At 49.2% G+C, this 23,215-nt stretch overlaps 11 protein-coding genes across 11 annotated transcripts; 2 read left to right on the forward strand and 9 right to left on the reverse strand.

Moving 5' to 3' along the window:
- Positions 1-838: 838 nt before the first annotated feature.
- N7489_008479 (Zn(II)2Cys6 transcription factor) lies at positions 839-3,064 on the forward strand (the record flags this gene model as incomplete). Its single annotated transcript, XM_056714229.1, has 4 exons — positions 839-1,017; positions 1,078-1,627; positions 1,680-2,056; positions 2,113-3,064. The coding sequence occupies 4 exons, from the start codon at positions 839-841 to the stop codon at positions 3,062-3,064; spliced, it is 2,058 nt and encodes a 685-aa protein (XP_056561851.1).
- A 291-nt stretch (positions 3,065-3,355) lies between these two features.
- N7489_008480 (uncharacterized protein) lies at positions 3,356-3,586 on the reverse strand (the record flags this gene model as incomplete). The annotated part of the gene is made up of 1 exon (XM_056714230.1): positions 3,356-3,586. The coding sequence occupies one exon, from the start codon at positions 3,584-3,586 to the stop codon at positions 3,356-3,358; it is 231 nt and encodes a 76-aa protein (XP_056561852.1).
- Positions 3,587-3,629: 43 nt separating this feature from the next.
- N7489_008481 (uncharacterized protein) lies at positions 3,630-4,073 on the reverse strand (the record flags this gene model as incomplete). The annotated part of the gene is made up of 1 exon (XM_056714231.1): positions 3,630-4,073. The coding sequence occupies one exon, from the start codon at positions 4,071-4,073 to the stop codon at positions 3,630-3,632; it is 444 nt and encodes a 147-aa protein (XP_056561853.1).
- A 535-nt stretch (positions 4,074-4,608) lies between these two features.
- On the reverse strand, positions 4,609-4,845 carry N7489_008482 (uncharacterized protein; the record flags this gene model as incomplete). The annotated part of the gene is made up of 1 exon (XM_056714232.1): positions 4,609-4,845. The coding sequence occupies one exon, from the start codon at positions 4,843-4,845 to the stop codon at positions 4,609-4,611; it is 237 nt and encodes a 78-aa protein (XP_056561854.1).
- A 345-nt stretch (positions 4,846-5,190) lies between these two features.
- Positions 5,191-6,015, forward strand: bud32 (serine/threonine protein kinase BUD32; the record flags this gene model as incomplete). The annotated part of the gene is made up of 1 exon (XM_056714233.1): positions 5,191-6,015. The coding sequence occupies one exon, from the start codon at positions 5,191-5,193 to the stop codon at positions 6,013-6,015; it is 825 nt and encodes a 274-aa protein (XP_056561855.1).
- Positions 6,016-6,153: 138 nt separating this feature from the next.
- Positions 6,154-7,159, reverse strand: N7489_008484 (putative gamma-cysteine synthetase regulatory subunit; the record flags this gene model as incomplete). The annotated part of the gene is made up of 2 exons (XM_056714234.1): positions 6,154-7,081; positions 7,137-7,159. 2 exons carry the CDS (start codon positions 7,157-7,159, stop codon positions 6,154-6,156), a joined length of 951 nt encoding a protein of 316 aa, XP_056561856.1.
- A 225-nt stretch (positions 7,160-7,384) lies between these two features.
- Positions 7,385-8,531, reverse strand: N7489_008485 (aldo/keto reductase family protein; the record flags this gene model as incomplete). The annotated part of the gene is made up of 6 exons (XM_056714235.1): positions 7,385-7,537; positions 7,589-7,958; positions 8,041-8,222; positions 8,273-8,330; positions 8,379-8,389; positions 8,460-8,531. The coding sequence occupies 6 exons, from the start codon at positions 8,529-8,531 to the stop codon at positions 7,385-7,387; spliced, it is 846 nt and encodes a 281-aa protein (XP_056561857.1).
- A 1,254-nt stretch (positions 8,532-9,785) lies between these two features.
- Positions 9,786-10,340, reverse strand: N7489_008486 (CinA family protein; the record flags this gene model as incomplete). Its single annotated transcript, XM_056714236.1, has 1 exon — positions 9,786-10,340. One exon carries the CDS (start codon positions 10,338-10,340, stop codon positions 9,786-9,788), a length of 555 nt encoding a protein of 184 aa, XP_056561858.1.
- Positions 10,341-10,839: 499 nt separating this feature from the next.
- On the reverse strand, positions 10,840-12,619 carry N7489_008487 (putative GABA permease; the record flags this gene model as incomplete). The annotated part of the gene is made up of 5 exons (XM_056714237.1): positions 10,840-11,207; positions 11,259-12,101; positions 12,150-12,382; positions 12,431-12,491; positions 12,541-12,619. 5 exons carry the CDS (start codon positions 12,617-12,619, stop codon positions 10,840-10,842), a joined length of 1,584 nt encoding a protein of 527 aa, XP_056561859.1.
- Positions 12,620-13,862: 1,243 nt separating this feature from the next.
- On the reverse strand, positions 13,863-15,080 carry N7489_008488 (uncharacterized protein; the record flags this gene model as incomplete). The annotated part of the gene is given in 3 exon segments (XM_056714238.1): positions 13,863-14,258; positions 14,275-14,587; positions 14,818-15,080. 3 exon segments carry the CDS (start codon positions 15,078-15,080, stop codon positions 13,863-13,865), a joined length of 972 nt encoding a protein of 323 aa, XP_056561860.1.
- Positions 15,081-16,365: 1,285 nt separating this feature from the next.
- yvc1 (putative potassium ion channel Yvc1) lies at positions 16,366-23,116 on the reverse strand (the record flags this gene model as incomplete). The annotated part of the gene is made up of 10 exons (XM_056714239.1): positions 16,366-16,822; positions 16,880-17,016; positions 17,074-20,365; positions 20,417-20,427; positions 20,477-20,584; positions 21,037-21,425; positions 21,485-21,625; positions 21,672-22,606; positions 22,664-22,991; positions 23,041-23,116. 10 exons carry the CDS (start codon positions 23,114-23,116, stop codon positions 16,366-16,368), a joined length of 5,874 nt encoding a protein of 1,957 aa, XP_056561861.1.
- Between the last annotated feature and the right edge of the window lie 99 nt (positions 23,117-23,215).

The raw sequence follows: 23,215 nt of genomic DNA on the forward strand, positions 1-23,215 counted from the left end.
ATTCTTTGACATTGTTCACGGGGGGATTCCATAGGGGGATGGGGGATTATTTAGGGCTATATAAGTGAAGTCCGATACCTCCCCGCCATCATCACCATCCCCCATTCGAACCTATCACAATCCCAAAAAGTACTAAATTGGGGTGTGTACGGACGTGAAGCTAATTTCCAACACGACTGTAGAAAGATCCAGGGACAAGCTTCTCGTCAGGTTATATTCAAATATTTCTTTTTTTACACAAAGCACAAAGTACAAGAAGTCCACATCCCCCACGGAATGTCCCGGATTCTCACCTACTATAGGTACTCCCGTACCCCCGTACTCCCCCGTACATGGAATTCCAAATACTTTCGGGGATATCACAAACATTTCCTTTTTCTTTTTTACCATCTGCAGGCAACCGGAAAGAGAAATTCCAGAAATTCCAGAAATACGAGATTCTATGGTCCTTTAGAGTCAGAGGAAAAAAGATCGGGGAGCTCTCCATTGGGCACAGGACAAAGACGAATCCCCCCAATCCCCCCAAGAAACCCCATGTCCCGGGTGACCAGGGAGTGAATCGTCCTCCAATCAGCATCGTGAAACCCCTGAGGCAGTCATGGGTGTTAGCCTTTGGCCATCACATCGCCTCGACAGTTCTTTGTTACCTCCATTGCCGTATCTGGCCACGCCACACCCGTACTCGGTGGAATGTTTTCTTTGTTTCCTAGTGGGCAGTGGACGATCTCTCGAAGTATTGCTTTCTAACTGAATATCCGTGGGTCGCACTTAATCTTTTACACCTCCCCTCATCTATCTCCCCGGCCTCCCCGAAAACCCTGGATTTTGCTTGGTGAACATGGAGTTTGGCAACCCAAGAGTCGCTAGGAAGCGTGAGATCCGAACCCGAGCCCCGACAGCCTGTCAGACCTGTCGGCTGCGCAAGACACGATGTGACAATGCCAGACCGACCTGTAGCTACTGTGCCGTGCAGGGGATGGAGTGCAACTATCCCGAAACATCGCCACACCAGAACCAGTAAGATTAACATCATCCCGTGAAGAGGAATAACCCACTAAGCATGGACCTTATTCTTAGAGCCGGGTTTGACCCGGGGAACCCGTCGAACCATGAGGTGCTCCAACGACTGAATCATATCGCCGGTTTGTTGGAGAATTTCAAATCCGAAGGCTCCAACAGCTCGACTCGCTCACTCAAAGAAGGATTCTTTGAGTTGGCCATGCAGAATCCTAGCCCCGTAGCTGATTCCTTGCCCGGGAGCAATCCACCTAGTACCAGCACTGCCAGTATCGATGATCGGGGAGTCGATAATGATCCCCGAATCCTGTACATGGCTAGCTCCGGGGAGAACATGCTCCGATGGCCTATTTTCAACAAGGTCATTACCGAAGCCGAGAAGCATATCCGATCCTTTCTACTCGACTCACTGGATAACCAGCCCCGCAGTATGCAGGCACCCCGGCAGGTGGGGATCGGAAGCTTTGTCGATGAGATCCCTAGACTTTGTAGGAAGTACTTCCTACTATGCCACCGGAGAAACCCGATAGTTGATCTAGACAACCTAGACCGTTATGCCAAGGAGGTCACCGTCCAGGGTCTTGGATGGGATGGCCCTTCGTGTCAAGTGGTATGTCAGCTCCTTTTTGGGGAAGTCCCACTTGAACTAATCATGTCTGTAGCTGCTAGCGTGCGCCTTAGCTTCATGCACATCATCGAAGTTTGTTCCCCTGGCGGAGGACATGCCAGCGAATCTCGATGGACTCCAAGCACCACCCTTGTCAGACGCCAATCTCGATTTGGCCGAGACATATTTCCACGCGGCAAAGCAGAGGTTCGGTTTCTTGCACACATCTCCAACAGACATCCAGTGCTTTCTTCTTGCTGGAAGCTATCACAGACATGCCATACGACCTCTGCAGGCTTGGTTCTGTTACCAGCAGGCGTCTTGCAGATTAGAAGTTCGTTTGCGGTCGCTGTGTAGAGAGCAGTGGACCGCTGATGACAACTACCATAACCTGGAGTCTAGACTGTATTGGTCCTGCATCCAAGCGGAACAGTAGGTTTTTCCCCGGGGGATTCTATAAAAGCAACTCAACTAAGCATTGTCCACAGTGAAATGCAGAGCGAACTCCCTCTCTGGAGCAGTGGTCTTGAAAGTCTAGGCTATTCAGACCCATTCCCTAAATTCTCTCGCAGATCCCCTTCCTCATATGACCAAATGGACGAAGATCAAGATTTCACAGTCAGGCCGGGTCTTGAACTGGATGGCACCGAAGAAGAGAAAGGCTGGAAATTCTACATCGGGTCGATCTGCAACCGCCGGACCACTAATGACATAGTGTCTGACATGTGGCGTCAAGGGGAGAAGGGCTGGACCAAAGATATCCCCGATCTCCTAAGGAAAACAATGGACGCGGAGCGTGTTGTAACGTCATGGTACGAGCCGACAAGCCCCGAGTTCCCCGAACGTGACAATGAAATGTCCCCGGCCTTTGCTAACTCTTCCAAAAGGTACCAAATCTCGCTAGCCGGGATCCAAACCCAAAAAGACCAAACCCAAAAAGACAACCCAGATCTGAGGTTCTTCTTCCGCGGACGGTACCACATGGCACTGGAGAGGATCTACCGACCAGCATTCTACCTGGCAATGCACTTCCAGGGAATGCCCACATTCATCAGGAAGAACAACCAAATGTGGGCAGAAGTGTTCCACCTAGCCCAAAAGGCCATTGACAACTGCGTCACTCTAATACCAAGCTACTGGTATCAGTTCCGACACGAGTGGATCTGGAACGTGGTGCGGGCCAGCTTCGCCTGTGCTGTCCACATCCTCGGAGCTGTCTTATATCAGCTCGAGGCTTGTCGGGATCCCAGCACGTGGCAGGTACGTTTACCGGCGAATTGGACTGCTTTGGTGAGGCTGTCGATTCGAACGCTGAAGCATTGGTCGGCGGAGTCTACTGACCTAGAGGTTATGGCGTCGACTCTTGAGAGGATGTATCAGGGTACTTGTCGGCTGGCTAATGTTCGTCCGGATCTTCATCTGATTTCATTTAATTGTTAATATGGAGATATTGAGGAAAGGGGTATACATATAGGGGTTTGTGAACTCATGCGTCCACATAATTATGAGATATTATCCAAGGTTGATGATTCGGAATTATTTAATTTCATGCTTCAGTCTGTTTCTGTCTAATATTTACAACGTATTAAACTATTACCATATTATAGGGTGTTACTATACCAGCATAGTGGATGTGAACATTAATGCTGCCAAACTGTAGGGCACTAAGAAACAAGAAACATGAACTCCCGCAGCTAAGGATGCATACACTTCTTTCCACCTTATTAAGCGTCACCTCCCTGTTGTCATAAAGGCTTTGGAGAACTGCTTCCTAACCTGCGGTTGGAAGTGGGCCAGTATCAGGATTTCTTCGTCCGTAAGGATCCCATCTTTCCGACTCTCAAGCTCAGAAGGGAGTTTCTTTTCTGGTTGTAACGAGTTCGCATTCAGTTTTCCCAACTTGCAAGCCTCCCGATGGTATTTGGTAATAGCTTCTTCGGGATGGTTGTTCATCCAGTTCATCAACTCCGGGTGTCAATTGACCTAAACATCTTAGTCTCTCTTCTCACATCCCCTGCAGGTGCCAACTTTCTTCGCTAAGGATTGCAGTTCCCCGTCGCCGATCTGAATATTTCGTTCTCTCGGTTCGATGGGGGGGTCTCAGGAAGAGCTTTTCGAACTCGATAACCAGACAAGACCCTGTGGTTGTGATTTCACTGCCCTTCCTTGAGATCTGAACGGTTTGATAAAGGTGGTTGACAGAGTTGTCGCCCTGGGTTCCCCAATCCTCAATAGTGATGTTGAGGGAGTATTGATTGATTTGGAGGGTGATCACCATCTTCACGTCGCCCCCTGAAGCTCGGAGCCAGTATGTTATATCTGACTGCAGCTTGTCCCTACTCTCTGAGAAAGCAACTTCTAGTACGACACTGGGCCAGTCGTTTGATCGGCCGTGGGAGTCGGAATGTCTGCCACGCCTGGTCGGCTTTTTTAGCCCGTATTGCAGCATGGTGGGTAGCACTTCCGGTTGGGCCAAGGGAGCGATCCATCTTTATAGGCTTGATCCCTTCATGTCTTTTGATCTCCGCAAAAAGCTCATCGGCGATTTTTTGTTTGTGATTCGGCTACGCACAGCGGCGTCTTCCGATCGCTTCTCGCTCAGCGGCGATGAAGAAGTGTGAGACATAGCTTTTGCTATTCTCCAAGAAGTCCAAAGAGTCTCCGCTGCCGGGAGAAGCTCAACTAGATTTTGCAAGAAGTCTTTGTTAGATCTTCATAAGCAAAGGGGAAAAGAGGGCCTCATAACCTGTTGAGGTTACGAAGGGAGAGAGATAGATGATGAAGAAGAAGAAGTGAGGTGATGATGAAACTATGGAATGAAGCTGGTATATAAGCCAGCGATATGACAAACAGGCCGAGCTAGGCAAATGCTCAAAGAGCTCATTCTGTATACAGAGACACGCATACCCTGCATGCAGTGCATGTCGACAGTAGGACTTGGAAGATTTCCGAAGCGACTTCATGGGCTTTAGACTTGGTCATTCTCAATAGCACACGGTCTGACTGGGCGTCATACGAGGACCAGGAAGCAAATGGGCCCTCTTTTGGAAGAAATTCACTTGTGAATATTGAATTGTTAACGCGTTGCTTGCTGTCGCAACTGCTTGCTTGATGGTGTTGAGCAACTGCTCCCGGTCCCGATATTGGTAGACTGGGAGGACGGAAGGTGCAAGGTCGCCTAGGAAGCCGCGATCGGCTGGGTCTACATTACCCATGGCCATCTTGTCTCCGAGATGAATTTGTAGAGTTGAATTTACTGAGGCTAAGGGGGATGGAGCTGGTCTACGGAGCTAGAGTGGTGGTGGACGTCAGTGATATCAGTCCCATGTCAGCTCCCATGTCAGCGTCTAGCTTCCATCACCAGCATCTCACTGACAAGACAAATTTCTACCTAGGTATGACTGAGCAATAACTAACTAGGTGTATTGCGACATAGCTGCCCAGGTAGTTACCTACTTAGGTATGGCAATACTCCGAGGTCCGCCCCACCACAACTTTTTCCCTCTTCACCTCATCCCTTCCCACCTACATCCTCTCCAGCTCTCCAACTCTCCGACTCTCTCACAATGGAAGAATTTAAACCCCCCCCTCTCCCCTCCCCCTTCAATAATACCACCCCGCCACCAGCTCTCCTGACCCAAGGCGCCGAAGCCCACCTCTACAAAACCATCTCCCTCAACCCCTCCATCCCCGCCGCGCTCAAGGTCCGCCCATCAAAACCCTACCGGCACCCGATTCTCGACCGCCGCCTTACCCGTCAACGCATAACCTCAGAAGCACGATGTCTTGCGAAACTCATACGAGAGGGCGTCAGCGTTCCAGCCGTCCTAGCCCTGGACTGGGAGGGACACGGCGGCAAGGAAGGCGGGTGGGGCGGCGCCTGGCTAATGATGGAATGGATTGACGGGCCTGTGGTGCGGGTTGTTCTCGAACAGTGGGAAGCATGGATGAAGCAGAACCAGGGCTCGCTGGATTCGTCGCAGATCGAAAACGAAGAGGCGCGTGTGCGCGGCTTGCTGAGGAAGATGGGCTCGGCCATTGGTGTCCTGCACAAGGCTGGTGTTGTGCATGGAGACTTGACGACGAGTAATCTCATGCTGCGGCCGTCTGCGGGTGCAAGTGATGCTGTTGATGGCACTGGCTCGCCCTCTATGGAGGGGGATGTTGTGCTGATTGATTTCGGTCTTGCGTCGCAGAGTAATCAGGATGAGGACCGGGCGGTGGATCTGTATGTGTTGGAGCGGGCGATTGGGAGCACGCATCCGCGCTCGGAGCCTATGTTCGAGGAGCTGATTATGGGTTACCGGGATAGCTACAAGGGGGCTGTTTCTGCGCTGAAGAGACTTGAGGATGTGCGCATGAGAGGGCGGAAGAGAAGCATGCTTGGTTAAGCCAGTCTCGTTTGGTTTTAGGGATGGATGCAACTGCCCTCCACACCAGCTATAATCGAATGTTAAAGCAAAAAAGAAACGCCACGCTTGTCACGACAGATATCCTTATTGACGACGCAAAGAAGAAAAGAAAAGCATTCATGACCGGTCCTTGACGCATGTGCCGACATCAGCCGACGCAAAATACCCCTTGTTCTCGACTACTCCGCGATCCTTGACGACTGCCGTGTACTTGACCACCCACTGTGGCTCGACATCTCCCTGGATGCCATCGTTGGCCTCAGAGGACGAAGCCAGGATGCCCGCACCACTCTTCTCCGTGGGACCGAGCAATTCCCGCGTTGTGCCGACAGGAAGAATATCGTGGCAATCGTTATGGGTGAGGAGTTGGATCTGCTCTTGCTTCGCATAGGGAATCAAATGTTTAGGAACGACACAGCAATCCTTAAGATTGATCTGATCGACCGAGGGCTTGACTTTGGTATGCGGTAAGAACCGGGCCAAGCGTTCGCTGCCGAACTCAGCGACTCCCAGCTGGGCGATCACGCCCTGGTCGTGCAGTGACTCCAGCACTTGCCATGTCTGCACCATGCTGTCGAAGTCGTCCGGTTCACCGTTGCTCATCTCGTTGTCTTCTTCGTCGCTGTCGTCGTCTGCATCGAACAGGATTCCCGGGAATGAGACGATCAGTAGATCGATAGACTTGACGTGTAGCTCCTTCAATACTAGATCAATTGCCTCTCTGGTGTGTGCGCACCGCCTTGATACCGGGATTCCCGGTAGGTAGAATAGCTTCACTGTGATATCGTATTGGTCGCGCTCCTCTGACAGGCCGGGCTGGGAGAAGTCGATCGCGGGAATATAGAGGCCATCTTCGGTCTGTAGGGTCCATGAGGGCGGATGCGATACGGCTGATTTGCCATTTGTGTCGGTGCCGTTGGCCAATGCTGTTTCGATCTGTTGCGAGGCAAGGAAGTTCGATCGAAGCGAGTTGATTAGCTCAACGTTTGATTTCTGGGTCACAGGCTGGCGAATGACGGATTGCCGTCCGGCTTGCATAATATTCCTGTGAAGTGTTGAGTGACTTTGATTCGCGGCGCATCGAATAACACACCACTTACGAACTGGATAGAATCAACTTCATGACGGAGGAATAAGCGAGAGTTTAGATATAGAGATATTGAAATTTAAATCGCAAGGAGGACGAAGGCGAAGATCGGAGTCCGACAGTCTCGAAAGTTGAAGTTGAAAGTCGCAAGTTCACCCCGCGGAGAGCCCCTCCTGGCCTGACAAATCCAACGTTTCCTCCAGATTCCTCCACTCTACAACCAACTTAACCCATCTAAACCAACCATCTACACTCAATCACTCAATCCATATCAACTGTCGGATCCCAGTCCGTGGGCGAATACTCTCCTGTATCAAGCCGCTTCATATCCTCATCCGACAACTCAAAGTCAAAGACCTCGGCATTCTCCCGAATGCGCTTCGGCGTCACAGACTTGGGCAGAGGCACAAATCCCTAAGACTATTAGCATCTATATCCTGATTGAATCGTACCTATGTTACTTACCATCTGCAAACTCCACCGAATCATAACCTGCGCCGGTGTCTTCCCATACTTGTGCCCGATGGACAGCAACACAGGCTCCGTCAACCGAGTCCCATGCGCAAGAGGCGAGTACGCCTCAACAATAATATTCCTCTTCTGCAGCCACTCCACGATATCCGAATGATCCAGCCACGGGTGCAACTCATACTGACCGACGTCGATCTGACCACCCCCACCACCCTGGATATAAGCCTCCAGTTCTTCGAGGTGGTGGATGCCGTAATTGGATACACCGATGGATTTCACTTTTCCTGATTTCTGGGCTTCGACTAGTGCATCCCAGGAACCCAGACGGGCTTCTTTGCCGCCGTAAGGAGCATGGATTAGGATACTGTTGGTCAGTTCCAGCGATTAGATTCTGGATCCCAATTCTGTAGAGGATATACATTGCTAGATTGTCGTGGGGGGCTTACAGGTCAAAGTATTCCTGAGCTGCTTCTCGTAGACTCGAATTAATAGCTCGTTTGGTAGACTCGTAGCCCATTGATCCTGGCGGGATCTTGGTAGTCAAGAAGATCTGCGATCGATCCAGATTGGAATTCAGGATTGCCTTTCCGCAGGGCTTTTCGTTTCTGTACATAATCGCGGAGTCGATCTGAATATCCTTGATTAGTGTGGTCCTGTCATCTTTGTCGGGACACGTACATGGCGGAATCCAACGTTCAGAGCTTCGAGACTGGCCTTCTCGGTCGCGGATGAGGGACTGTTGTTTGGTTAGGGGATTCGGGATGAGGTATTGATTCGAACGTACATCATATACACCTATATTCCGTACAATGTCAGCTCTGCTCTTCAAGTTCATACATGTACATGTGTTTGCGGGGTAACTCACTCCATATCCTATGACTGGGATCTCATGTCCCGACTGTAGTCGATGCTTGGACTGGAGAGTAAGCTTTGCCATATTGCTGAACTGATCTTGGGAATATGGGAAGAAAGAATCCAAAGATGTTGACAAGAAGCGATGAGATCATAGTGGGGGTCGTGCCTCGGAGAAACCTCCGAGCTCTATAAAAGGCCGACACCGCAACTTGCAAGCTTTCGAGATGCTGTTTTATATATGTTTCATGTCTATTTCCTCTTAGGGTCACACGGGCGCTATCATATGGGCTCGCACTGGCTGCTCCGTACATACATTCGCAAGGTCTTGTTCATAGAGGTTTGTAATGCATGCTATCATGGTTTCGCTCAGCTAATATTCGCGATATATTTTATTTAGACATCGAGTTTCTGCACTTTCGAGAAATTGTACAAGGAATATGGCGAGCCAGAGACTGTTCCCATCATAAAAACAAGAAGCTGAAATCTGATAGACGTTGTGACAATCTGGACTACATATTCATGGGAGTATTCCTAGGAGACAAGCAGACAAGCAGAATAACGGACACCGAAATATCATAAATAAAAACATCCATATGTTAGGTATCTCTCTTCATATTGAGTTGTAGATAATCAAGTACGATGGCATCACCGCTCGGTCTGTGTAAACAACGCGTTCGTCGGTCGAAAACGAACTCGATGGACCGGGCATAGCGTGAACCTAGAAATTCGCTACGGGTCAAAAATCAAATGGCTCGGATGATAACAGGAGTAGTAACATAGTACTTACGGAATCATATCCATCAGGGGGAGCATGAAGTGACGGTATATCTTGAGTGGTTCTGAAGGGCTTTCCAAGGACAACTCTGCAGAGAAGCATGGCCTTGGAACGAGCCACTGGGTGATAATTTTCAGCGTACTTGTTCGCCCTATGATAAGTCAACAGACGGCCATGATGAAAGATCATGGAATATCATTGAATGTCATACTTGGATGAATCGGACTTGTGTAGAGTCCTGGGCCAAGACGAGTACCATGGCTACATAGGGTAAGTTAGGGTTAGTTCAGAAGTACCCAGGTACGTCTACTTCTATCAAAGCAATTCGGCTCTAGACTTACTAAAAAATACTACCATCATCTCAGAACCAATAAGTTGGAGAAGGAAACAAGAAGAGAAGCTTCGCTTCTCTTAATTATTACTATATACTCGACAACCTATGACTTGGAAACCTCCATCCGCTATCTAGCCGTCACATAACATTTGTTTGAAGCAGAACATATCTCATACCTCCCTAACCCATCCGCTGGTTGCGCACTTAACGTTGATAGTGCTTCGAATTCACAGAGAAGCCCCCTGTCTTGCCTTGACCACTTCTTGACGAAGCAGATGCAGCGCTTCAACAATAGTGGCTTCCCGGACCCTCTCGCGCGAACCTGGGAAATGGAACGGCCCAAACCCATTGCCTCCACTCGAAGAGGCTATGCCAATAAAGACCATTCCTACCGGCTTCCCATCCTGAGGATCAGGGCCAGCCACTCCCGTTGTTCCAATCCCCCAGGAAGTGGGAGTCATGTCACTTTGGGTCGGAGTGGTCCGGGCTCCGATAGCCATTTGGGCGGCAACATCAGCGTGGATAACGCCATGCTCGGCGATCAGGTTGCCATCGACTTGAAGGAGATGTTGTTTGATTGGCGTTGCATATGACACGACCCCGCCACGGAAAACAGAACTGCAGCCTTCAACAGACGTGATAGTACTCATGAGCCCGCCGCCAGTGAGTGACTCAGAAACGGCGAGTGTCTCGCCTGATTCTTTGAGGAGGTGAATCACTTCACATGCGATCTGGTAAGCGGTTTCTGTAGAACGGGGGGTGTAATTGATCACTGGAGTCATGTTGGTCAAATTTGTGTGGAAGGAATAGAAGAAGAGGAGAGATGAGAGATGAGAACAGGAAATAGGCCATTCGCTCTACGGAGGGGGCCGTATTTATTATTTCATCTGTACCTACAGCTAACCCCTCCAGGGCTGTGCCTAGTACGGCGGCTAAGCGAAGCAAAGAGCAGTGGATAAGCCGCATTTCGTTGGGTATTGTCAGCCCAAAATTACAATTTCAGAGCGGTTCCCAATCTGACTATTTACTTCACAGTTGGTAATAATTTAGTTCCTATCGCGTAATTAGATAATTTTGAGAGGAGAGTGATCATAGTGGGGATTGTGCCTCGGGGACAACTCCGAGCTCTATAAAAAGCTGACACCGCAGAGAACTTTCAATATAAGGATAATAACACGGTTTAAGCAATAGGGCACAATTCTAGTCCAGAAGTCACCTTCTAGCGAGGTAGTCTTTTTAGTATATACGTATACAGTATACAGTAACTTGCTAAACAATAGATCAAGTCTGCTTCTCGTCCACATGCACCGCGGTCCTTCGCACATTGTGAGCTGCGGTATCCTCACCACTCAAGTAGCTCACTGCACCCGGTCCCGAGAAGTGCTTGCGTCCTGTCGTGACCCAAGTAACAATGCTAATGAGAGCAATGACGCCAATAGCTGCGCTGGTGTAGTTCATTGATTCGTGGGTGACGGGATACTCGCTAGGGAAGTTGAAGGTGATTGCTGCGAAGAGAAGGAACAGAAGTCCAATAGTGTTAAAGGCGATGGATACCGGCACGGAGAATGAGTATGGTCCATCGAGCTTCACCACATGGCCCGTATAGTATCCAGCGAGGCGGCTGAGAAGGGCCATTGCGTATGACAAGTCTGAAAAGGTTATCAATAAGGGTACCATCAAATGCAGTGGATGAAACTTACAGAAGCCTTCGGTTGAGATGGCAATGACGGTCTGAAAGCCAGTAGTGGTACCGAATTCGATGGCATCGAGCGCCAGCTGCACCACAAGTGTGAGGAGAACGGCATTGACGGGAACATGTGTCTTGCGGTCTACCTTGCTGAAGAACTTCGAGAAGGGGAGACCATTGTCTCTGGCGAAGGCATAGACGGCGCGCGATCCTTCAGCTAGAATGTTGTTTCCTGCGACAATCACAATCACCGAGATCAAGCTTGACAGCACGCAAGTGGCTGCCTTGCTTCCAGTTGAGTCGTAGATGATTTGAATCACGGGGACACCGGTGCTTGTGTTGGCAGTCGCTTCAATATCGCCAATGCAGAAGCAAAGTGTGACGAGGAAAGCAAACCCAGTTATAGCACCCAAAACAACAGCGAGGATAATAGCCTTGGGTGCCTCTTTGGAAGCAGACTTCATTTCTTCCGTCATGTGTGAAGGAGCATCATAGCAACACATACCAAAGCAAGCCTGGAGAACACCGATAATGGCAGCCATTCCAGTGCCAAATCCGGTTCCGTTTTGGAAATCCTGGAAAACGAAAGAAGCGGGCTGTTTGTGATCATTCGTGGCGAGGATTGTGGCGGTGACTATAACGAATGAGGAAACGTTCCAGATAAGAATTGCTTTCGAGATCTTATGCAAGAAATGTGAGCCCCAGAGGTTGACAGTGGTGGAAAGGAATGCAACAAGGTAAGCCACCAGCACTGTGTGCCATCTCTGAATCTCGAATCCGGGGAAGACAAGGTTTGCCATTCCCAAGACGAAGTTGGAAGCAATGGAATTGTTGGTAGCACCCATAGCCAGGAGGCCTATTCCAGGTTAGTAGATGTTCATAGCGTGTTTCGATACAAGCATACCGATTAGCATAAACCATCCTGTCACGTATGAAAGACCTCGGGCGATTTTCGGTGGAGCGAGTGCTGCAACCCAGGAATATTGACCGCCTGCTACCGGATACATAGAACACATCTCTGCCATGGGAATGGCGACGGCTAGAGTCAGCAGACTAACGCCGATGAAGCTGAAAACCATAACCGGAGGGCCGCCAGATGTGACTCCGACGATGAAAACACCACTCAGTGCTGTCCATCTATAAGACGATTAGCGGAAATTCATCTAGATTTTGGATGAAACTCACGAGGTCACAACACTGAAACTAAACCCAATCATCCCCATCAGACCGAAAGAGCGTTTGAGCTCTACGCTGGTTAGCACTCATACGAAAGCTTCTCTTCCCGACAGACTAACCCTGCTCATATCCCAAATTCTCTAAACGGGCATCTTCACTTGGTGTTCCCTGGAATACTTTCTGTATCTCTTCCGACATGGCTGTAAGAGTGGCAACTGGGAAATCCGAATGATTCTGACAAGCTTAGATGACGCTCAGCAAGGGGGCCTGACTTATAAACGACATCTGGGGTTCCCCGGCCACACCCCATACTCTTTGTCATAACCCCAGAGTAACCTGACATGGTGATAAGACAGATGTTCTGTGTGTATTTCCTGATAGAGAAGGTCTGCGCGATGACTGTGGGGCCTGACTGGGTCGGAGAACCTGAGCTCGGCTTCTTTGCGGGGAGAACCGTCTACGATGTACTAATTGGGGGATTACGCTAAGACAGGCAATTGGAGGAGAAATCTTTTATTATGTGGCGTTCAATCTTCATGCTTATCTTGTTATTTTGTCGGCCCGGCTGGGATTTATAGGGCCGACTATACGGTGCTCGGGCCCTTCCGATGTTGCCGTCACGCTATGACTTGTCTACAACATACATATGTATTCTAATAGGCCTATCCTAATTTATTTTACAGGCTACCGATGGTCCTATTTCTCATCTCTCACGGATAAAGCTCTGTGATTAAGAGCGCAAAACTCCATTGAATCCACAAATTGGAATGCACTCATAGAATACGCAACCATAGCACGAGGTCGAAAAGAGTGCACTCTAATAGTTTGCCTGGTATTGGTCTTGGATACAATCGTATGGTCCGTATTAACTTAACGACAATGAACGGTGGATAGCGCGATTGAGAATGCAATCTTTATCCCAAAGCAGAGGCAGATCGAAAACGACGGAAGATATTATGAAACTCGAACATGATATGATCTTACTTGTCAAAGAGAACACCGACATTCCTGTCCCATAGGTCTATGCTATTGAACTCGACCCAGCTTGCAGCGTGAACGCACAATTCATCGAGTACACCAAAGAACTTAGAGTGACCTGTGCAGCCATAATTATCATTGGACCACAGCAAACACGGAATATCATAATCTATGATCCCAAGGACCCCGGTTTAGGAATTGCCTGCGTCAAGTACGACTGGAGACATGTATGATACTCAGTCTTCAGGTGTTTGGCGCAAAGATGACGACCGCAAAGTATATGTTCTCCACCTGTGCGAATGGAGGTCATGTCTCAATCCTCGATATCACAGCCCCATATACCCATGGCGACCTGAGTTGGCCAATAACTGAAAGAGGAAGTATTGAAATGACGCTGTCGGTTATAATGTTATAATCCTACCAACACGGTGACTCGTTATGTGATTTTTATTCACATCACAGCTTAGCTTTCAGATCCGCGGGTGAAGAGTCCGGAAGAATCTCGCGTAAGACGCCCGCGTTTCATTGCGTTTTTCGGGAATTCTCCTTCTGAACTAAGCTGTTCAGGGGGTGTCTGAACTCGACGACGCTTTCGCGTGCCTGGTAACAATGGCTCATCAACGCCTTTGCCTAGCAGCTGTTTCTGATGTTCTGCTTCGGCAAACGTAAGAAACTCACAGAACTCCCTCGATGAGATAATGATATCTTGATCGAGATCGGGGTATTTCTGTGAGATGCTCTTGGGGGCAAAGTCCCGGAGTGAAAGCTGCAGGGTCGGTTGTTCGGGTTTATCGACTGGAAGTCCAGACTCGGTTCGAAAAGGCTGCAAATCGTCGGTCAGTGCCAGAATTTCTTGGGACTGCAGCTGAACGTACCATCATCTCGATCACAGCCTTTGCTTCGAGTTCATTCAACCCATCCACGGTTACTTGGTGCGGTCGCCAAACGGATATAGTTGCCTCTTTAGACCCTCTATATTCGATATTAAGGGCAATAACAGCGTTCACGCTCCCATTTATGTCGAGGATATAATCATCTGCCAAGTCCGCAGCAGCTCGAATTTTTGTTGAATAGCACACTTCTAGGATAACACCGGGATATTTGGCATCTTCGTGCATAAATGATGCATCTGGGCACCGTTGGGAATAAGTCTGCTCTCTGTTGTTTGCATCATTCGGCAGCCGGATCCTAGATGTCGATATATGTTCGATCTTTCTCGCAAAATCACCGAAGGCTTCATCACTTTTGCAACTCTGTCAATTGATTCGAAATTGTAGACACTACCTTAGCACAAAAAAATATCATGTAGAGGACTCGGCATTCGGATAGTGAGCCGGGACCGTCTGGGGTCGTAGTCGAGCCTATAATACAACTCAATAACCATGCCTTCACTACGCCTAAAGATTGATAGTACTTACCTTATTTTGTCTTCTACGTAACCTCGAAGAGATTCGTCACCATCCAGTACACGTAAAACCTCCGTATATTGGTCCGGAGTGAGCCGGTGTTGCCACCAAGATTCTAGCCTTCGACCTTCACGGTGGAGTTTGAAACAGTTCAGCACGCTTTGAGCACTGGTCGATAACTTTTTCTCTTCTGAAGGCGGGGGTGTGGGGGGAGTATTCACGAAACTCCCAGTCGGTGTGGTTTTTTTCTCCATGAGATCTGATTCAGGCGACATCCTTGGGGTACGGGTTGTTTATGTTGTAGAGAAGGGGCTAAGCGCCAGGATGAGTTGATATGTCACGTGCTCACGCAGTTGCAGGGATGTCGTGTACAACGTAGCAACCGACTTGGAGGGCCCCTATCCATTGGTGTGTACGGCCAGTGTGGTGAGGTCCACCCAGGCGTGAAGCAGGCCTATCGAGTTGGTCCGTGGGGTCGTAGGAGGAGTCGGAAAATGAAAGTGGTGAAGTGCAAGTGTCAAGGAGTAAATCGTATGGATTGACGGATCAACAATAATAGTCGACCACTTATGCAGCCGTAGTCTGATGGTCTTAGGTAAATCTTTCTATGTGTCTTTTGAGTGGTCTTTAGACGTCTAGTTATATAGACACTAGATGTCTCCACTGATCGCAATGCAGTATAACCCATATCGACGTTATAGGAAATACATATAGCTCTAGTGACTAGCAATTGGGCCACGGGTAATATCCAGCCTACGCAGCGGCATAGACGCCATGCGACAAAACCCCTTTCTCCGCTATTATTAATGCCTGGATGCCTGATTTTGGCCTTGTTATTGACCGCTGCTTACACCGCTCTGTACGATGTATTGTAAATGATAAGCTTATAAAATGAAGCCTTTTTCCCTTATATAAATGCATGCATTTGTATGGGAGACAAAAGCTTCATTTTCATCCATGTCATGGAGACTAAACCACCTTCAGAAACGGAGATGCATGCATTTGTATAGGAGAAATGGCTTCATTTCCATACTGAGGCTAAACCATCTGAAAAATCGGAGATGCATGGATTTGTATGGGGGAAAAGGCTTCATTTTCATGCTGGAGAGAGAGTATGTAAACCATCCCAAAAATGGAGATGGATGCATTTGTATAGGGGAAAAAGGCTTCATTTTACCTATACTAGAGACAACTAGCAGAACTACCTACCTAGGTATAGTACATTGCTTATTAAGGGAAGTGTAATAGTAATTCAGGTATATTAATTTTTCTGCCGGTTTTAACTAAGGCCCCCAGGCCAAAATCAGGCACCCAGGCATCAGTATTTGCCGGAAAGGGGGTTTTGTCGCATGGCGTCTATGCCGCTGCGTAATCCAGCCAAGTTCTTAGTACAGTAACAGTAGCCATTGAAATAAAAATGAAAACATTCATACTTGCTACATATACTGTAGGTTGTTTCGATAAAAGCAAAAACTTGAATTAAATGCCATGCACCACATGAACATTTCTAATATCCAACAAACCCCTCTCTATGTTTACAGATACAAATCTTCAAACCACCTAAATCTTTCTTTGCTCCTTCTGGGCCTCGGCCTCAACTTGCTCTTGCAATTTACGGTCCACCTCGCGCTTAAGCTGGTCGGCACGACGAATGGCAATGTCCTTAGGACGGAAGTCACTGAACAGGTGCTTGAGGACATTCTCAATCACCCAGCAGCCACCGTAGTCGAAGATCATCAGCACGGTCAGAGTCACCTTGAACTCATTGGTGAAGGGAACGAGGCGGAGCTTCTCATTCAACTCGGGAATGAATTCAGTGGCGCAAGAGAATGCGACACCCGACGCGGCAATGAGACCCCAGTACATGCCCTTGTTCTCACGGATTGACTCGCGGAAGGGACGACCTTGGTAGTTGATCGAGAAGGTGGAGATTTGCTGGATCAGCTGGAGGAGGTAGATGGCACTGTTCAGGAGGGAAGGCTCAAACTCGCCCTCGAGATCAATATCGGAATCTCTCCTATCGGTTGCGTTAGCGATAAGCTGGGACAAATCAGGAGGGGTACTCAAAACATACGGCTCGTGCTTATAGACATAGTTGGAGAGGTAGACCAGAGTCACAATGTGGATGGCAAACTGTCCAAGAACAGATCCAATGATGTAGACGTTGAAGATATTCGGCTGCGGGCGCTCCTTAGACAGACCCTCGACGGACTGAAAACATTGAAACATTAGCAAAGCATTTCGTCAACATGGAGAAGTTCGGCATACCTTGGCGCGGGAAATAGAGAGGAAGCAGACGCTCATCAGCATACCGCTGATAGTGACCTGTCCATCACCGAACTTAATACCGTCCAGGTAGATGACACTCAGACTGTAGGCGCTGATCAAGCAGTTCAAAGCAAGGATCTTGTACATCTGAATAGTCGCAACCAGGGTGCAACGACCTTGACGAATGATATTCGGGATAGCAATAACGTTGGCCAACTTGCTGGTGAAGGGAGCAGCGACAGATGCATCACCCAACTTGATAGTGGGAGGTTCGCCGTCATCCAGTTCCTGTTCCATCATAGAAGATGTGAGCTTGTCTGCAAGGCCAGCTGCGGCAGCCTGGGCCTGCTGCTGTTTCTGCTGCTGGGGAGTCAAGTTCGATTGCTGCAAGGCCTGGGCACCAGGAGATGTGATAGTTGGGATAGCTTCGGGAGTTCCGCCGGCAGCGGTGATCGCAGCACCCTTGCGCTGCGACTCTCGCTCCACGGCTTTCTGGTAGTGCGGGTTGGAAGGACCGGGGGGATACAGGTGAGCGATCTGAACAGGGACTGGAGGAGCGGGCTGGTTGAATCTTTGCATCATTCCGACCTGCTTCTCGTACAGCTCCTTCATCTTGGTGGTCCGGTAATGTTCGGCGATCTTGGTTAGATCCTCTTGCGAGCCGTTCAGAAGCGCAACGCCGACATGAGCCTGCTTCAGAGCGCCAACATCGTTGGTGCCATCACCGCACATTAGAGTGGTGTATCCGGCGTCCTTAAGACCGAGAAGAATGTCTTCCTTTTGCTTGGGAGACACACGAGCATAAACCCAGGTGTGACGGAGCAGATCAGGGAGAGCCTTCTGGCCCTTGAACTTTGCCAGGGCATATCCAGTGATACAGATGTCCTTAGTCTTCAGGATCTCCGGGTCGAGGGGCTTAGTGGGGTCAACGTCGACATTGAGCTTATCGTCGACGGTACGCCAGACAATCCTAGTTCCAGAGTTGTCATGTTCAGGGGCATCAAGGATGAGAACCTCTCGGTCAACAATATCGACCTTGCGTGCGACATGGACAGCGGTCAACGGGTTATCACCAGTGATCATCACAACACGGTGGCTGCTTTCATTCAGCATACGGACAGCCTTGATGGCATCATCCTTCAAGGGGCACTGTAGGACAAGGAAACCGGCAAAAATCAGTTCGGATTCAACCTCTTCGCGGACGTAGTTGTTCACCCGGCCCTGGGAAAGCTCGGATTCGGATGAAAGGTATTTGTACGCAAGAGCAAGCACACGAGCGCCATTGCGGGTGAAGTGCTTGTAGGTTTCCTCGTAGTTGGGAGGTGTGTTAACCAACATAGCATTGATGGTCTCGGGGGCACCTTTGACACCCACAAATGTGGACTTGATCTTCTTAGAGGTCTTTCGGTCATTGGACGTAACGGTTGCGATAGTACTCTGGCGTTTCAAGGCTGAGGAGAACTGGAATCTTCTTTTGATTTGAACAGACTCGACATTGCGACCAGAGATAACGGGAGCGTTGCCCTTGGAAGATAGAGTATCGTTCTTGCCCAGAGTCCAGCCAAGCCATTCCAAAGTAGCCTTCTCCATGGGATCTCCGATGACCTCACCCTCATCCAGCTTCACCAAGGCGTGAGCACTGGCGAGAACGAGAGTTGTGTTGGGTCCAACAGCAGAGGAATTGGCCAATTCAGTGTGAGCACCATCGGCTTCGACCTTTGCATCAGCCTGACCCAAAGTGAGTCCAGCAATACCATCAACGACAAGGTCCTCTCCAGTCAGAGTGCCGGTCTTGTCGAAGCAAGCAATGTCAACGCGACCAGCGAAGGGGATACGGAAAGGCTCAGTGCAGAAAATGGCATACTTGCTCAAAGCAGCAAGACTAGTGTTGACGGCCAAACTCAGTTCCATGGGCAATTCGGGAGGAACAACACTGGTGATGATGAGGACACAGTCGAGCAGAAGCTTGGAGCGTTTGCGGTCCCGTATCACACCCTCTTGCCACACGTACCACGAAGCGGCAATTGCGAAAATCAGGAGGAAGAGGATGAACAGCAAAGCTTCAACGTTGTTGGCAGAGACACGTTCAGTCGAGTAGATCATAGTCCGGACGAGGCTACCCTGGCTGGTTTCGAAACCGGTCTTAACAACCACGCCCAAAGCGCCATTGTCCGGGGGCATAGTAACGTTGCTGGACAAGTTCTTCAAACTCGCGTCGGCAGTCGTATTAGGGTGAGTAACTTGCAGGACCTTGGTACCTCCATGCACAAACGAGAGCTTATCCAATCCATCCGGCTCAATCAAGTCACCGCCGGGACGGAGTTGGACGGAGTCTTTCAGAAGAGGTGTGCTCTCACCAGAAAGCATAGCCTCGTTCACAATGACACTGCCTTCAACCAGAAGGATATCGCAGGCAACGCCGCTGTCCTCCTTAGTGCGGTTCACTGACATGAGATCACCGGGAAGAAGCTTATCACTGGTGATCTCTTGCCATTTGCGTTCACGGTATACCCAGACATCGTAAGGCTTGATGCTCATTCCACGGAACTCGCTCAAGGTCCTCTGACGTTGCCACACAACGGTGCTCTCAAACATAACGAGCATAAAGAGCGTGAAGAGCGAATAGTACCAGTATTCATCCAACATCCACAATCCAACGCAGAAAATCTGGAAGACAAAGAACGGCGCGACAGCGTGCTCCTGGAAGAGCTCAATGAAACCGGGAACGGGGATATCGAAGGTGTTATCGCCATAGTGGTGGTAGACACGGTCAATCTCGGCCTTCGACGTGAAGCCCTCGCTCAGCTGGAAAGTCTCGAGGGCCGGCTTTGGTTCGGCGTCAAGGACGTAAGACAGGGGTGCGAAGGTGCGAGTCTCGGGGTAAAACAGGAAGCGGCGCTTCTGGAAGAGGAATGAAAGGGTCTTCTTGGCGCCGGTGTTCTCATTAATCAATTTGCAGATCTCGGCAGAGCCAGCGTTAGTGATGGGAACCACTTTGATAAGCCGCGCAGTGTCGATGGACTTGGCTCGAGTTGTAGTGAATAGGGTGTTGATATCAATGTTCCACTTGGTCATCAACCAAAAGAGTGACTGGATCGTGATGATAGACCCCGCGAACACGAAGGTCCATTCCTGTCCCTGAATGTAGGTATCATAACGCTCGGGAGAAAGGTAGAAGGCGAAGAACACGGGCCAGATAATCAGAAAAGGCCAAACGTATGTATGCAGTTGCCAAGGGATCGGGTTATGCAACGAGGCAGTATGGATCTGAGGGTCGTCCACGAGCTTTGCCCTGTATACTGTTAGCTGCAGCAAAGAATCCGGGGAGGTTCTAGTAACGCACATTGTGGCAATCTAGTGACCGAGGTCAGAGTCAAACAACCAGGAAATTAAAGACTCATACGAAGCTGGAAAGCAATGATAGGATCCAATCGAGGAAGAGCCCAGATTCGTAGATGAAGCCACCTTCCACCTTACAATTTTGGTTCCAGAGGATTCGCCGCTCGACGCGCTAGTGTTATGTCAGCCAGTTCCGGCCATTTAGGCTCATAAGACACTTTATCGCTCCTCTCTTCAACAGCCCGGCCGGGCTAGCTCAATCGGTAGAGCGTAAGACTCTTAATCTTAAGGCTGCGGGTTCGACCCCCGCGTTCGGCTATTCCTAAAACCAAACCTGAGATTTCTTTTTTTGCTCTTTTCTTTTTGGTCGTCGTCTACTTAATATAATATGGTAACAACGCTTTTTTTGGGCGTTCTTGAACACATTATGTTTAGGTATAGAGTTGCACATGTGGAAACACTCCATATCCACGAAGATACAATAACGGATCGACCTTCAATATATACATATAGTATGTCCTAATGTCGGCGCGCTGCTGTTTGCTTGATCTATGTAACGTGCCGATATATATAATTTGAGTACCTAAGGTTGCTCGGGTGCACTTCCTAGCTTGCCTCACCCACCTTCTTGTCCGCTAGCTCCTGACTCAATCGTTTCACCGTCTCCGTCAACATCATAACCTGCTCCTTCAGCTCTCTGAGTTCATATGTACAACTATCAACTTTGATATCCGGTGTAGTCTCTACCACGTGCTCTTTCCAGGTATCATCAAGATCGAAGTTGACCTCCTTAGCCACATGCTCCCATTCCTGAGCACAGTCATCGTCTTCTTCGCCATGGCGGCGATTCCATCGAATCCGGTGTGCCTGGCGGTTCTCAATCCAGGCTGTAACGATAAGCAGCGGCGAATAGATCACGCCCATTACAAGTTCATTCAGCCTGGCGTAGGTCTCCCGAGGAAGCCACCATTCGAATGGGGCTACCAGAAACACAATCTCGACGAGATTGAACGCTAGAGTTCAGAGAGAGTTAGCCACACGTGTGTACCATCGAGATTGAGTAGATACGTACGCGGGATGAAGACGTTTTCATCAGGGGCGCGGACAAACTGCATGGTTTTCTGCGCGAAGATGGCCATGTACTCGTCCGTGGCATTGCCGGAGATATCTTCATATGCGCTGTTGTACAAGGCAATGAGAATATTCAACAGAACTGATAATTGTTAACATCCCCCTTAACAAGTCGAACGCAAACTTACCAGTCATGACAATGAAGTTGAAAACATAGTAGAGGATGATGCCAAAGGGAAATGCAAAATCCTGGAAAGTGTCGAACTCAGGACTCTGCATGATACTGTTTACCATTCCCTGGAGAATGTTTCGGTGGATGGGAACATCCGCATCCACCTGCGCCATTCCGACGAAGGCCTGGAAGAAACCAGCCAGAACCACAAATAGAAGAGCAAAGAATATCAAGCTCTCCTTCATCATGACTCGAAGAACCACAAACATAGCACCGAAGAAGCGGAACGAGTCAAGATATAGCATCATGCGCATCCAGAACATAGGGCCCGCAAAAGCCAGGAAGTTGTAGCTCAGCTCGTTGTATATCTGCCTTTGTTCATTATGGGTAGATGATGAGTGTGCCAAGGCAATAAAGCGCAAGACAAGTGATACCGTCAGGATGGTGTAGAGAGTTGAGTTGAAAGCATTCCAGAATTCGAGGTAATTCCATCCAACCTTCCAAAACTTGATCGCTTCGTCGCACATGAACGCAAGAGTCATACCGTAAAGAATGGCCTCAACCACATCCACGTCACCGCTTGGGTTCACGGTATTGATAACTGCCGTATAAACCGCAAGGTAAATCAAGGAGAACAAAATTTGGCAGACATTCTGATACAGAGGAGTACGCATCCGGTCAGGATGGAAATGAACCCAATATCCGGTGTTAGACTTCTCGCTGTATTCGACAAAGTTAGTTGGGTTGCCCTCTTCCTGACAGATCCAACCCTTCCACAGGTACTGGATACATTTCTGGTACGGGGCAGAGCTGATGATCCTCAAGGCATGGAGATCTACCGCTCGTTCAATGACATTGGCGGGGTCAGTCTCTACCCCTTCACTGAAGATAGAGTATCGCTTGAGTAAAATATCTCTCATGACGTAATCCTGGTTCTGCTCAGATTCGATGCTGTTAAAGTTAGCAAGTCACAGAGAAGCTAAAATGTCAAAGGCCGGGGGGTATTACATGCGCTTGGCGATGACCTCGCAAGCCACAGCCCGAACCCCATGGAGATCGGAATCCCAAAGCTCGACGGAGGATTGAATCTTGAACCATCGCAGACAAATCAGAAGACAATAAACAACGCATGCTCTGTAGTCGTCTCCACCAGCTTGTTTGGCAGTCTCAATCACATCGTCCGTGATGATACGGCTGTTTGGGTTGGTCAAGGCACTATCCTCTACCTCGCAGGAGACAACCTGCTCGATTTGATATTTCAAACGAAGAGCAACCTTAGCAATTTCCTTTGAAGCATCAGAGGCGTCAGACTCATCGGCAGCATAGGCAGGTAGCACTAGGACCAGTTAGCAGTCTTCCACAGGGGATGTTTAGAAATGACGTACGCCGACGACGTTCCACCTCGACGCGGTGCCGGGTCCTACCAGGATCGCCGGTAAAGAAATTTTTCCAATGTCCCATGTCGCGTGGAAGCAAAAATATGCAAAAATGGATGGCAACAAGAAGAGTGAAAAGATCAGAGAAAGGGGAGGGTTCAGTTCACCGAGAGTTTGGGGGAGG

The sequence above is a fragment of the Penicillium chrysogenum genome (genome assembly GCF_028827035.1).
Source record: "Penicillium chrysogenum strain IBT 35668 chromosome Unknown utg000005l_segment0_segment0, whole genome shotgun sequence".
NCBI classification, from domain to species: Eukaryota; Fungi; Ascomycota; class Eurotiomycetes; order Eurotiales; family Aspergillaceae; genus Penicillium; species Penicillium chrysogenum.